At 28.9% G+C, this 14,840-nt stretch overlaps 2 protein-coding genes across 4 annotated transcripts in view; both read right to left on the bottom strand.

Moving 5' to 3' along the window:
* Positions 1–14,840, bottom strand: part of LOC113400186 (putative leucine-rich repeat-containing protein DDB_G0290503) — a 364,402-nt gene that overhangs the window by 122,564 nt on the left and 226,998 nt on the right. The gene's annotated exons all lie outside the window — the stretch shown is intronic.
* The window catches only part of LOC113400150 (hillarin), a 53,222-nt gene that overhangs the window by 37,157 nt on the left and 1,225 nt on the right, over positions 1–14,840 (bottom strand). For all 3 annotated transcript variants that reach the window (XM_026639611.2, XM_026639612.2, XM_026639614.2), the window contains exons 2-3: positions 6,333–6,627; positions 2,359–2,548 (exon numbers count right to left, since the gene is read on the bottom strand). In XM_026639611.2, coding sequence (XP_026495396.1) covers positions 2,359–2,548; positions 6,333–6,482 — 340 coding nt within the window. In that variant the 5' untranslated portion in view covers positions 6,483–6,627. The remainder of the gene's footprint in view (positions 1–2,358; positions 2,549–6,332; positions 6,628–14,840) is intronic.

Below are 14,840 nucleotides of genomic sequence, written 5' to 3'. Positions count from 1 at the left end.
ATCGTGAGGAAACCTGCATGTGTCTAATTTCAACGAAATTCTGCCACATGTGTATTCCACCAACCCGCATTGGAGCAGCGTGGTGGAATATGCTCCATACCTTCTCCTCAACGGGAGAGGAGGCCTTAGCCCAGCAGTGGGAAATTTACAGGCTGATTATGTATGATGCCAATGTCTATGTACGGTGGTGAACACTTACCATCAGGTGGTCCTTTTTCCAGTCCAGCTATCTATTTCACAATATATATGAAGAAATGGCATAATTCCACCCCTTATAAGCAGCAGCGAAGTGAATATTTGAAATATTATGAATATTATTATTATTATTAGCCTATACACTTTTGTTTATATCATTACATTTCTATTAGTCATAGTAGGTTACGGACAAATATGTCATTTGAAAGTGGTCATCAATGTCTGCCCATATACATAGACAATGTTTGCATAAGCCACACCTTACTTCGTCAACGCGCTGCCAAATGTGACGTAGAAGTCAAGATCACGAGTAAATGTATCTCTTAATGTAATGTCAATTTATTTGCTAGTTTCTGAAATTCTAATCAATCAGATTGTATAATTTGATTTTAATCTGAATGGTCATTGGTCGGAGTCGCTATTGACGTAATATGCAACCAATGAGCGTTTCGTATTTAATAAGATTCGGATTAAATCATCCTTTCCATGGACAGTGAATAACGAAAATGCCTCTAGTTACACATACGGTTTGGAAAATATACATAATTAGGGTGACCAGGAACTAAAATACAAAAAATCTCGCTCCTAAATTAGTTCGCAGAAATTTGCCAATAAATAATAAACTATTTCAATAATTTAAATATCGAAGTCCCTAGCCCTAAATGGATTTTTGAATTCCAACAACTTTAAATTGTAAAAGTATAAGTTATATTCGTCATAATTATTAGTTTCTTACAAATTTTCGCAAAACTTGTTAAATTGTACCGACTCAAACGTATTATAGATGAAAAAAGTGGTATCACAAGCTACCTACACTGGCAACCGGTTTTAAATTGTACCGGATGACATTATATAATACAGTATAATATCAATAATAATCGGTAAGTTTTTATTAACGATATCAATACATATATCAATACATCATATCAATACATATACGATATAATACCAGTTTAAACCAGTTATAGTAGTACATTTATATAACAAAATCGGTTAATAAAATATAACAACATAAACTGTTATTAAGATACATGTGATCAGGTGTTTTACAAAGTTTTATTCAAACATTACTGTTCAGAAAGGTTAACGATTTCATTTGTAGGCTTTTATTTTATTACTATTATTATTAATAATTACTAAATTCAATCGTATCTTCAGTCTCGTGTCCGAGCCATTATTCGAATTTTTTATTTTTTTTTTTAAAAATATATTTTTTTTTTGTCTCCAAATTTCTGTATTTTTTTTTATTTTGTGCAATAAAGTATATTAACATTAACATATATGTACATATAATTATATATATGTTAATTTTTTATTCACATTCGTGAAACCCGCGTCGCTCGTTAAGAACAAATTAGGCAAGGTAATCCTCGGTTCCATTCAGCTTAAAAACCACGATGTTTGTTATAAGACCTGTAAGATTGTTTACAAATGATGCATCCAGGAAATGCAACGCTTTATTTAATTTTATCTGATGCACAGAAACGGTTAGCTCGTTTATAAACTGAGGTCATGAAAGCAATAGCATTGTGAGTGGCCGATAAACCGAACGAGCAAGGCCGTAGCCATTTTTAGTCTCTACAGGTCTTTGTTATAAATAGAAACGCTATAGGTACTTATTAAATAGGACTTAAATACTTTACAGACACACGTACATACATATATATAATACTAATTGTCGCTCGCGTTTTAGGGGTTGGTTATCAGGTGTTATGAACAAAATAGTAGCCTATGGCATTTCTTGGAGTTTGCTTGGTTCACATAAAATTTCATCAACATCGGTTCAGTGGGTTAGCCTTGAATGATCAACAGACAGACAGACATACAGAGGTACAGACAGACATAGTTACTTTTACATTTATTATGTTAGTATAGATAAAATACAGCACCGTTGATTGAGTCCCGGGTAGGACCAATAAAAGCTTATTTATATTTTATGTAACAGCCTCTTGAGGAGAAAGTTTTGGAGCTTAATCCATGACGCTGCTACAATGCTGTTTTGGTGGATACACATTTGGCATTCGACTTTTCGAACATTCGATATTCGAGCGTGAGATTTATTATATATGCTTGGCTGATTTTAAACCCTTAACTTCTCGGTTCTAACGACTATGCCACCACGGTTCAATGTGACAATCATTATTATAAAATTGGAAAACTTACATTCAGTTTCATGACTGTTCCTGGCGAGTCCTCGGATCTGTTCATTCACATAGTTGTTGCTCTTCGGGACGTTAAGAGCGCTGCGGATGCCCACTGATGAGTTGTCTAAGTGACCTGGACCGATCTTGGGCACATGGCTCGAGCAGTATACTTCTTTATCTTCGGTCCAGTGCTGATTGTTGTAGTAGGTCTATTAAAAAATATATATTTATTAAATTTCAATATTTATTTGAATTATCACGATAACTTCAGAATAATTATATATAATCATAAGCATCTATAGAATTTATATGATTGCAGTTAAGATTTATATATCAAATATAGAGGAAACATAATTTTGTCGACGTTCAAAATGCCATTTTTTCGCAAATCCATAATGAAATTAATAGATTATTCAAGCTCTCGACCAATTATGACGCGTCAATTTTATGTCAAATGTTATTTGGCGGTGATCCTCTTGTGGTCGGAATATATATATGTCAACGAAATTTCATATTACGTAATCTCGTAGTTAAAATGGTTGGTACCTAATTAGTAGTTATAATAAATTACGATTAATTTTCATAACTTTCTAGAATATTCTAGAATCGACTATCGTGTATGTATCCTTCATATACATCTAACCACGTAGAATTAAATTAAATTCTTTGTTTCAATTTTGTCAATTAATGTAAGTTGTGCGAAAATCTTCGAAATATAGTTGTAATAATTAAGATGTAACATAACATATAACGCGCTCTTTATATATTTATTATATATATAAAGATAATTTTAGCATATCATTTCCAAGTCAATAAATTCCAAATTATCAGGCGATAAATTAAAATGCCGTGAAATCGCACAAAATGCGTTAATTTGATTTTATGGTATTTTGTCGCGACCGCTACGATGAATTGTCAATCCGCTATCGATTTCGTTCAATTACAAGCGCTCATTACTGTGTTGATTCATTCATTCAAACACAATGACAAATTTACCACTATTGAATAACCTTTAACGTCATTTCCGTATGCGAGTTGGGTACGTGAATCTTTTGTTTATTTACAATGTTTATTTTTAATTATAGGTCTATATAATGTTGCAAAGATACGCGATATGATGTCTTTCGTGAAATAATTTATAACACTATGATTAATCTTATGAACAGCGATTAATGCCGACATTAGCTGCTCTACAATTACCTATTATTGCGGTTAACACAATATTTAAGAATGAATATTATTAAAACTTTTTTTTTAATGTAACTAAGGCAGAGGAAGAAATTGTATGGCATTTAGTTTTAGTTTATTTGAACTTGTATAATAATAGTATGACATTTATCTTTGCTTAATATATACAGTAGTGACAATTTATATATCTATTATTAAATGCTAGTTTTTGCACGAAATTTATGGAAATATTTAGTTAAACAGGTATTAGAGATATTGTTAGACCAAGTTTGTGGCTGCGACATTATAACTGTTGGAAATAAAGCTTAATTTTTTTTCCTGATGTTATTTTTAATGCTGGGGACGAAAAGTATTCTATGTAATAAGCAGATTAGACGTACTGAAGACTAAAAATTGTTGGCTATTAAACAAAATACTGATTTTTATTCGTATTTGTAGATAATATATCGAGCACTATAATATAACGAAACAGACATTATTTCAGGAAAAAGGCGGATAAGAAGGGTCAAGTTACATTGGTATTTATTACACAAGTAAGAAGTATTTAAGAACATTGACAACACTGTCACTGTCTATTTATGAAATTTAATAGTTTAAATAAGTAAACACAAATTTATTTAAATCAATCGTGAAAGAGTTTAACGAAACAAATAAACTTATTTTAGTTACATTAAAATAAACATTCAACCTCTTTTCATAGCATTGGCTTTCTGATAAACGTTCAAAACAAAAACATAACTAAAAAAAAAAAAAAACAGTAAAAAATTATTCAAACATACCATATTAAGATTGTCGCTCAATTAAAATAATTTTCCTTTTATTTGGCGAGCTTGGCCTCCAAAACAATACGTTATTTAACAGTTATAATTATACAATGTAAGCAATGAGTAACAGGTTAGTAACATATGACTCATACTCTTTATACTACAAGCGTATAATCTGTACTGCGTTGTATAATCTGTACTGCGTTACTCACATCTATTTACTTTGAATTAATCATTACAATTTCAATATTTACGGTTTTTTAAATTTATAAGATCAATTGTCTTTTTTATATTATACCAGTATTATATTGTTAAATTAAAAAGTTATTTTAATATTGCGATTTTTATTTCTTAGTACGAAGATAAATAAAGTATTTTTTAATGTAATCGTCAAGGTTCATTTTTATCTGTTAAATAATATATTTGTTTTTTTTTTTAATTATATTTTTTTTAGTAAGTAAAAAAGAGTTTGTTTTTATTGCAATGAAATGTACAACCAACAATATTTTGAGTGGAGCTTTTATCATTGTGTGGTTGAGCGATCAGTTTTAATTGGTGGAAAACGCTACTTTTTTTTTAAATTGTCAATTATTAGGGCAACTTATGGCAATCTTTTAAAAAATACATCATGAACAGCTCTATATAAAATATAAAGCTCAAAGTTAAACCTAATAGTTGTCAATATTTCTTGTAATTTGAATCTCGAGTAACGGAAAGTGTTAGTTGTTGTAAATTTATAAAACAATAAATAATTACAAAGTAAATAAAATCAGTTCGCAAGGTTAGCAATTACAATTAAAAGTTAACATAACAAATCGACGAGATATCTGTATCTTAACTGGATAAATATTAATTATCTGTATTTTAAAGATCAGCGCTCATTCCTAGACGTATTTAAAAAAAGCGATTAAATATTGAATCTTCAGACAATTTATACTTTCTATACAAGAAATCAGTTATACAGGATTGCAAATAAATTTATGAATACTTAATGGTTAATAAATATTATTTTAGATAACCTTGGTTTTATATTCACATTTGAAATGACATTTACATCACTTGGCGTATGTCTTTTTTTAATAATGTTTATTTTTATCTGGTGTAAGGTAGAACAAAAATGATAAAATAAAAAATGTCTACGGAATATATCTTTGCATAAGTATTGTGATAAAGTACATTTTTTTTGTTGATAGATTGATCAAAAATTTAACGAAATAGCTTTTGTTTTTTTTATTCATGCCGAAAATAATATCGAAAATTGACTTATTGACGGCGTGTGGAGTTTTGACAGCAAACTATCAATCGTAATAATTAGTGTCAGCTCATCCGTTAAAGTGTGAATTCTTAAATCTCCATATAAAATATCATGTTAGTACATCGCTCCTTTGCCCCGTGAAATAGGGACAAACACTTTAATTATTGATATGTCTAGATAGACTTGTCAAAATTGAGAACGCGTCGAAAAATAGTTACCAATGGTTGACTAAGTACACGGATACTAGTTATGTACTATGGCGTTTGGCGAGTGTCAAGCATACTTGTGATGTACATACCAAGATAATAAAGTTGTCTCGTTCGTTTTAGTAATTTTGTATTACGATACTCTATCTTCTAAACATAATAAATAATAATCAAAGGACAACTCAACAAAACAAACAAATTTTCATGTAGTTAGGTTATAAGTACTTCGATCGCTTTGTCGCCTGCGTTAAATTTGGATTATAGTTTTCACAAAGTTTGCCATATCGGATGACGTTTAATAAAATTACTCCAATTATTGAAGTTAAAGTGTGATATAGCATAGACAATGTATTTTCCAATAAACGGAATATTTAACGCAAAAATATTTATTCTAATTATTATTGACGAGATTAACGCCTTCATATAGATAAACTCTCCAGCTTCAATAAAAATGCAGACAATAGAAATGTATTTGATGTAAGACCATTGTTTTGTTATTAGTAAAAAAAAGTCAATTAATGAAATTAAAGTGATTCTATCAATCATTTTAATATGCCAATTAATCACAATTATGCCTTACCTTTAAAGTTAATTTCGTTCCGCATACCGCACACTTGAAACATCCGCTATGAAAAAATGTAAAGTCCTTCAGTGGACCAACACGGTCCACTTGGTACACTATCTCGTTGCACCTGAAGCACGTGCTCTCGTAGAAATTCGGCCGATACATGGCGAATATTATCACGTCATAATTATATAGAACTTCACTTCACTTCACTTCACTTGTTCAGTTAAGTTGTTGTTTAACTTGTTATCACTTGCACATAACAACAGTATAAATTTTCACCTAGTAAATTATTATATTTTGAAGTACGCTAGAACAAGATTCGTAGTATTAGTAAGGTAAGCAAGTGGAAAATGTGTGTTAAGATTAAGATGAACAATGTAGATAGAGTTAATTAAATCAGAGTAATCTCTGTTCGCCTGTTTAATTACTTTATCATTAAATGTATAAAGTAGCAGACGATTGTTCTATTATATCCCTAATCCATATTTGGTAAGTTTCGAACCCGATTTATAATTTTCATATAATATATTGATTTTATATTTATTAATGACATTAAACTAGTATATTCTTGTAAACAATATATTTTTTTTTCAATGGAGTGAATACAATCCTATGGACAGATAAGGGATAATATAGTGTTCTATAAAATGCGTTTATTGTCTATTCTGTAGAGTAATAGAAAGGTATATATTGATCTCTAGATTTAAATAATTTCTGTACTAAGTCATATTAAAGATAATATAAATTTAAGATTTAAGACCTTATTCCATGTAAAATTAAAAAAATATATAAATATTATAGCAAAATAATGTTTAAATCGACGAATGTTGAAATAAAAGTGTAATTTATTTCATAATAAGTAATAAAAGTGCAACGCATTTAAGTTGTAATAACTTTCAATGCTTACAAATTTCGTGGTAAATTAAAGCAGTTTAAAAATAGAGATTATTCGGTATAGATGTGTGTTGACCGTGTTACATTTTAAAATAGTAATTGAGATAATACAGCTGTCAGTTCAGCTTATATAAATCTCTTTGATCGGAGGCTGTATGGTACACTACCTTTGCCAGTTACAAGAAGAAACACATAAAATGTCTATGAATATGGATGAGTTGAATTTTATTTATATATTTTTTATTTGCTGTTTTAAATTTATATCCATTCTATATTTCATTTAAATTTGGAATGTCAATTTATTTATTTTTTATTATGACGTGGTTCAGTGATCATAATTATGACCAAGCCAAAAACCTTTACGAAACAAGTCGACCATTCCATATATAACTTACATAAAACAATTATAATTTAATAAGAATAATCCGGAATATATCATTTTATTTCATTTTAATCATTTTATTTTGAGCGCTATAAAAGCAAGATTGTATGGAACATCCAGTGATTTGGGGTTTACCGCGACAAGTATTGATTTAAGTACCCCTCGAATGAACTGCCCCATGCTAGTTCGTAATTGTATGAGGCGTGTGGCACGTTAACCAACATATATAAGCTTACTCTTTCTCGCGTTACAGCTCACAGAAGGCGATATTCTATTATATAACTTTAGATAGTCAAAAAGAGCAATTGAAATTACATCAAAATCTAGACTACTTTTTGAGTTTAATAACAAAAATCGATCAATCGATTTAATAATATTATAAGTTTAATTTACTAAAGCCTTTGTACATAATTATTAGCCCATTTAATGATTTCGTATACATATATATTTATTTATATTAATAACTAATGTATTGTTTTAGAGTTCTTAGTACATTTTAATTTCAATCTTTACTAAATTTTCTTAATTGAGTATGTGGTATTCATAATTATTTTATAATATGATTTTGGCTATATACACGTGGTATTCTAACATATATATTTTTGGTATGGGTATCTTTGAAACTCACATATCATTTGAAATAGTTTACGTAATTTTAAATACGTGTCACTAATTTGACGCAACGTTTGTATTTCGATTTGAAATAAATTTTTTTTACAGCAATGCATCGTTTAGGAGCTAAGGAATTATCGCCTGAATGTGTAGTCTTGCTTACGTGACGATCTGCCAGTTTACTCTACTGTAACCGCGTAAAAACAACTTCAGTTCCAAAAAAAAAAAACAAGCACAGAAATCTTTAGTAACAATAAATCTTTTTCTTTTTAAGTATAAATACGAATACGTACAGTATTGTACGTACGTCTTAAATGTGTACCGTTAATATGAATAAACATGGGGAAAATATGTCTTTACTTGTGCGTAACGAATTTGATTTCACACAGAATGCAGTCTGATTGTTCGCGTATACTAAGCGATATTTATTAGTAAATTAATACTTAGCAGACAAACAGCGTTGCTTCGGGCTCCGAATATATATAATTCAAGAGCGTTAGCGACAGCAACATTAGGTAATATTTATGTTTCATTACATAATATCGCTGCTGTGCAGAGTTCAAGCGATTGGGTGCAACTAGAATGCTCATACGCATGCAATAGAAAATATTATATTTATATTAAGTATGTATTTAAATTTTCTATTAGATACAAATAAAAAATAATTTTCGAAGCAACATAAAATAATACTATTTAAATATATATATATATATATAAGTATAAATAAAAGAAGTCAAATAAATTATTCGCTTCGTCTTATGACTTGTGCCGATCGAAATTACAGTAACGAGTATTAGAGCGTGCAGTGGCCGGCGTAATGACGGCCTGCAGTATGTGTTCCGTGGTACCATCCTCGTTACTACGAGTATCAGCGCTTGCGTTCCGATACAGCTAAACAGTTAATTGAATATCTGTAAGCGTTTATGTTTAATTAAACATGACTTAAACCGTAAAACGAGGAAATGTATAGGATACATAATGACTTTGTTTTGTTTAAATAGTATTTTTTTATTTGTGTCTATCAATAATAATAAATGAGGCGACGTTTTTTTTTTAATGCGTAACAGGAAACTACTAAACTAATATAATATATAAACTTTATACCAGAAGATGCAGAGAGTTTCGAGGAAGGTTTTACTTAATATTAGTAGCCGGACTCGCAATTTCAGACGCTTTAATTTTGACTTTTAACGTGACTGTGGTGAATTCAATGTTCTTTTTAACATCAGATTTTATATAATAGATTGTTCAGTACACTTGGTTTGTGATGTTATATTGTTTTCCTCAATAAAACGACTATCAAACACAGAAAGATTTATTCAAAACGGAAAAAATCGCTCCGGAGCGTAGCGCGTTTGAACAAAAAAACTTTTCAGCTTTTTATTGTCTATTGCTGTTCGAAATAAAGATCTTACCGAGCCGTAGACCCGCTGAGAATTACAGTAATACTGATTTTTTTTTTTAATTAATAAATTATAATTTGCCATTGCATCCCTACATGGGAATAAATAAGTATTATCTCCACGATTTTTACCTTATCTTTTAGACTTAAGAGTAAGAATGTTTGCCTTCTAAAGTTTTTTTTTAAAATAAGTTTTAAATTTTAAACTCGAAATTGAAGGAAAAAAGAAACACTGCTTTTTAAATAAAATGTACAATATAATGCAGCGAATGACGTCATGTAAGTTTATTTACTTTGATAAGGAAGGTTTCTTCAATAATTATTAAACCCGTAAGTCGTATTGTAATGTCGTATTAAAAATATAATTTGATTTGACGTTTTCATTTGCAATAATCACTTTTCATTATTTCACGAGTGATTTTATTGGGTGAAATCAGCTGATTTTATGTGTTTTAAAACTAAAAATAGCTGCGATGAATCTGAAATACAATCTCTGTGTCCAATAAAATACTAGAAAGCTCGGTCTTCAATAGCCAATTTATGGTTAGTCAAGTTGGAACGTGAGTGAAATGATAACTAGGGGCAATGTAACTACATTGTATCAAATATCAATGTATTCGCATTTTGTAAGTCGACTACAAATTTCCACGTTTGAGGTCCAAACTTGTGTTTTTATTTTTATACACGCTGTATATAGCAATTTCTGTATTTTACGATTTTAGGCCACTTCTGATTGTTGTATCAATTTGTCACTTTGTAATACATACAACCATTATAAGTTGCCGAAAGGTAGATATTGGAACTATACAATAGATTTTAATAAACGCCAAGCTTAGCTAGTTTGCTCCTTTTAAATATATTTATGTTTGTCCTTACAAAAATTAATTCTGCATTTTTTTATTATAAATATTTTTCTTGCAGTTAACGTGTAGAATCTATTTGTTTTAAATTTGAAATGAAATATTAAAAAAAATAATCTAATTGAAGGAATAATATTTCATTCAAAGCCAAATTACGTATTTATATAAAAAATATGATTTCCATTAATTATTATTTTTAATTTACTTTGAGAATATTACTGGTGATTCTTAGGGCTAATGCTACTTGGAAAAAAGAGTGATTACCCTTACATTGGTTATTGAAATATCCTAGCTATGATAGCCAGTAGTTGATCTTTATTTACAACTGCCGTCCTCACTTATAAGCGTTGTTCAGCGGGTACTTACTTAAAAAGTCGATTTTTCTCTTTCTTTCATAATTGATTAGATATTTGCAAGAAGAGATGAAAGGTTTTTATCTTAGTTCAACCACATTATGAAAATAAATGAACAAAAATAATCAGTACAGTTGTAAGAGACGGCGTGGCCGAATATAAAAGTTCAAGAGGCTTTAATCATATTCATAAGCTAAATGTGTAAATTAATACTCACACAAATGCTATAAAATCAGGTAATATTCTCGTATGAGATCATCGATCATAATAATTTAATAGAAGTTAATTTTAGAGGAGTATTGACAAATGGCCAAACTGGGCGTATTTTTTGTAAATTTTGTCAAATAAATATTTCTAAAATGAAAGTTATAAAAATTTTATCAATTTTTTTTATAAAAAATAATAAATAATCAATTTATATTTTCATTTCATTCGATTGCTAAGTTTTTACAATCTGTGCTTTTGTAAGACGATTTATATTTGTATTGTTCTGCTAAAGTGTATTTCTATACTAATGTAGTTTAGTATAATTGTTTTTTTTTTAGCCTTATAGTCATATTTATTAATATGTATTATCTATTAATATATATTATTATATCTATACTTTATAAACAAATAAAAATATTTACATTTACAGCTTGTTATGTATTTTTGAGATTGGAAGAAGCATAGCAAACGTAAAATATTTTCATTACTCTGTATTTCAAATGTTGGCATATTTGGCTTTTGAAAATAAATATAAAGTTGTGGTATAATTTCTATATATATCAAAATAAATAATGTCTTCTTCGTATAGTTATAAGTTCATGTGTAATGAATTCGAGTTCAACGATATATAGTATATTGGAAGTAACGCCCGCGCATCAGTTTTGGTCATAAATTCCATATTGGTTTTATTAAATTTTGCAACCGGATGATTTTACGACTGTTGCGACACATAAACTTTGTTTACGATAACAATAATATATGTAAATTATGTTTGCTATCATTTTACTAACATATGGTTTTATTTTAGAAGTAACAATGACATTATTTAAAATTAATGGTATATAATATTTGCGCAGATTAACGGAATTGCGATTTGAACGGGAAATGCTGCTGGCATTCTTGCCATCAACGTCATGATTAGTCGCTATTTTTTATATACGTCTTATTTAAGTATTCAAAGAAGATAATTTAAATGTAAATGCAAAAAGCTGTCGCAGGTAATATCACTATCATAATATTGTATTTGTTACAATCTTAATTTAAATAAAAAAATAAATCACATGAATGTTTTCTTTTACAAAAAATTTGTTTATCCACTTTAGATCGGTAGCTTAGGAGAACTCATAAAATATTTGGAAGTATGAAAACAGACCTTTTGAAAGTTAATTTAATGAAATGTAATAAATTAAAATCGAATGACAATTTCAAAGGATTTCATCACAATAAATGATTGAATACTATAAAAATAAGTAATGTTCAGTATGCATTCAGCACATTAACCGTTTCTCAATATCGTGTTGCCTGTTTTTATGACATCGTTGTGAAGTCGTACTCTCCCCAACTTCTATTTAACGTTGCTTTGATTTATGAAAAAAAAACAGTTCTAAAAGTGTTAAGAATCTGGGCGATATTATTTTTATTAAAAGCATATTTATATTTGCTAATCAGTAAAATAAAATTTGAAAATGGAATAGTTACTTATTTAATAAAATTTAATTTATCATCGCGACCGTAGGTGGCTGTTTTGGCCAGCATTGGTCAATGGTTGTAGAAAATATAAGGGTGGGCGTTGTGTAGGTGAGGTGAACTTTAAAACCACTTTTACTGTATTACTCAATGAACGATATTAACACAGGTTGCTATTGATTAAGAATATAATATGTTTACTATAATTTTACAAAATCAACTCGACAGAGTTCATATGTTTTATTTTTTGTTTATAGTAAGTTGTATTATATAAAATAAAAAGCTCGTTCATCGCAAATCAGGCATAAATAGGGCTGTACGGCTTTATACTTTTGCCATATACATATATGCATTACGATTTTGAAAAACTATAACAATCGAATACGTCGTTTTCTGCTTAATTAAATTTAACGTTTTAAAATGGCTTGTCAATTTTGGTACTGAATTTATTTATTAATATCGTTACGAGATTATGATGCATGATTAAATTATTCGATAGACGCTTTTAAATGTGATACTACCAATACTTTTTGTTTTATATATGGCGATGTGTTTAATTTTCGTTAATATTTTATGCTGTTAATAAAATAAAATGGTAGTCAAAATATTATTTTCAGTTAAGATTTAAGACCATGTGAAACTTTTTATAGCATTAACGTAGTCTACATCAATATTATTATCTTTTGACTAAATATATCATTGATTTGTAATCTCATTCATGCGAGTTGCGCTAAATTGCATGGTATGTTGTTTGCCCACATTATTAGCGAAGGCAAACCGGAGCAGAACACGGCATTTAATTGTATACATTTTAATATATTATTTACTATTAAAAACAATTACCTAAGCACATAAAGTAAAAAGTACAATAATTAGGTACATGTCCTACTGATGGTGACGCCAATTCCTCTTTAAAGGATAACAATTAGAGCTGGCTCCGACAATGTTACCCATATTGGTTGGTCGGAGGGTGTTTTACTAAAAACAAGTTTCCTCGAGATATTTTCCTGTATCATTTATTAAATAAGGAGCTTGAAATCTCAGTGTTTGCCTAGATTAGAGCCTGCGGCCTTCGTTTAACATCCACGTGCTCTAACACCGGTCCGTTTCGGTTCTTATAGAAACAGGTTCTGTCATTAACTCAGTATGCAAATAAAATTAATTATAAAACACTTAATCGCCATTTTATAAAATGTATTAATAAAAATTGTCACCGTTACGAAATATTGATTATATCAATCAGGACCCAGTTTTTATATGTCAACATACACAAATTTTACATTGAAATAAAAAATACGTCTCTACCTAAATTATTGAGCGTTCGATATTGCGTTTACTAATGTAATAATAGAAACATTTGGCTAAAAATGGCAGCTGCGTGGGAAAAATAATTTACTGTTTATATACGACAGCTACCTATGTATGTATTATGTGTTGTATATAAGGCGACTTTTTGTGGTAATTTTTTATGGGATAGTATTAAAGCATTAGTTAAGTAAAAGCTGTCACTCCTAAACAACGCTCGGTTTGATTGCTTTTATTTTTTTTATTACCGAACTGCAACTATCTTTTTTTTTAAATAAAAAATTAAATGAAATTAATATTTTAATAATGTTAATATAATTATTCACGTTTCAAGTTTAATTTTTTATATCAACCTTGGTTATCAAGCTTTTATAAATAAATATAAACTTGCTTTCACAGGAAGAGGTAATATATATTACATATTCCTGTCCTCTGAGGTTTTTCTTAAGGCATTTATTATATTTTGCAAAACAATTTCCTCTGTGAATTATTTTTTATATATCCACATTTATTTGTTTCTTATAAAGGTCCTCTTAACATAAATTGGTCACAGCGTCCAATCACAAGGACCAGCCAGATATTGATTGGATGTGAAATTGCTATATACGAAAACACAGCTGCAATTTATTTTCCTTCATTCTCATAATCAGATTGCAATCCAATATCAGATTTAAATCAATAACAAGTCTCAATAACGAGTCTAACAAACTCTTTGAATATAGTCTAAATTTTAATTTTTTTTTTTAATATATTTTCTTTTTTTTTTAATATTGTATATTTCGCGGCCTTTGCCTAAATTTAACATTAATTATTCTGAAATAGACTAGTTTTGTAAATTCTTAAAAGAGTAACGATAATAATGTGTGCTTTTATTACGTTATGTAATATATTATTATTTAAATGTAAGGATATAATTGTGAAATATTTGATTATGTACTTCTCCTTTGCCCAGCAGTGGTAAGTTAACATGATATCATTTATGTAATACATACAGTTTAATATAACAGATAACGTTAAAATGGAGAGGTATAAAAAAAG

This window comes from Vanessa tameamea, chromosome 18 (genome assembly GCF_037043105.1).
Source record: "Vanessa tameamea isolate UH-Manoa-2023 chromosome 18, ilVanTame1 primary haplotype, whole genome shotgun sequence".
Taxonomy (NCBI): domain Eukaryota; kingdom Metazoa; phylum Arthropoda; class Insecta; order Lepidoptera; family Nymphalidae; genus Vanessa; species Vanessa tameamea.
The sequence above is the reverse complement of the archived record's forward strand: the minus strand, read 5'-3'. Positions and strand labels throughout refer to the sequence as shown.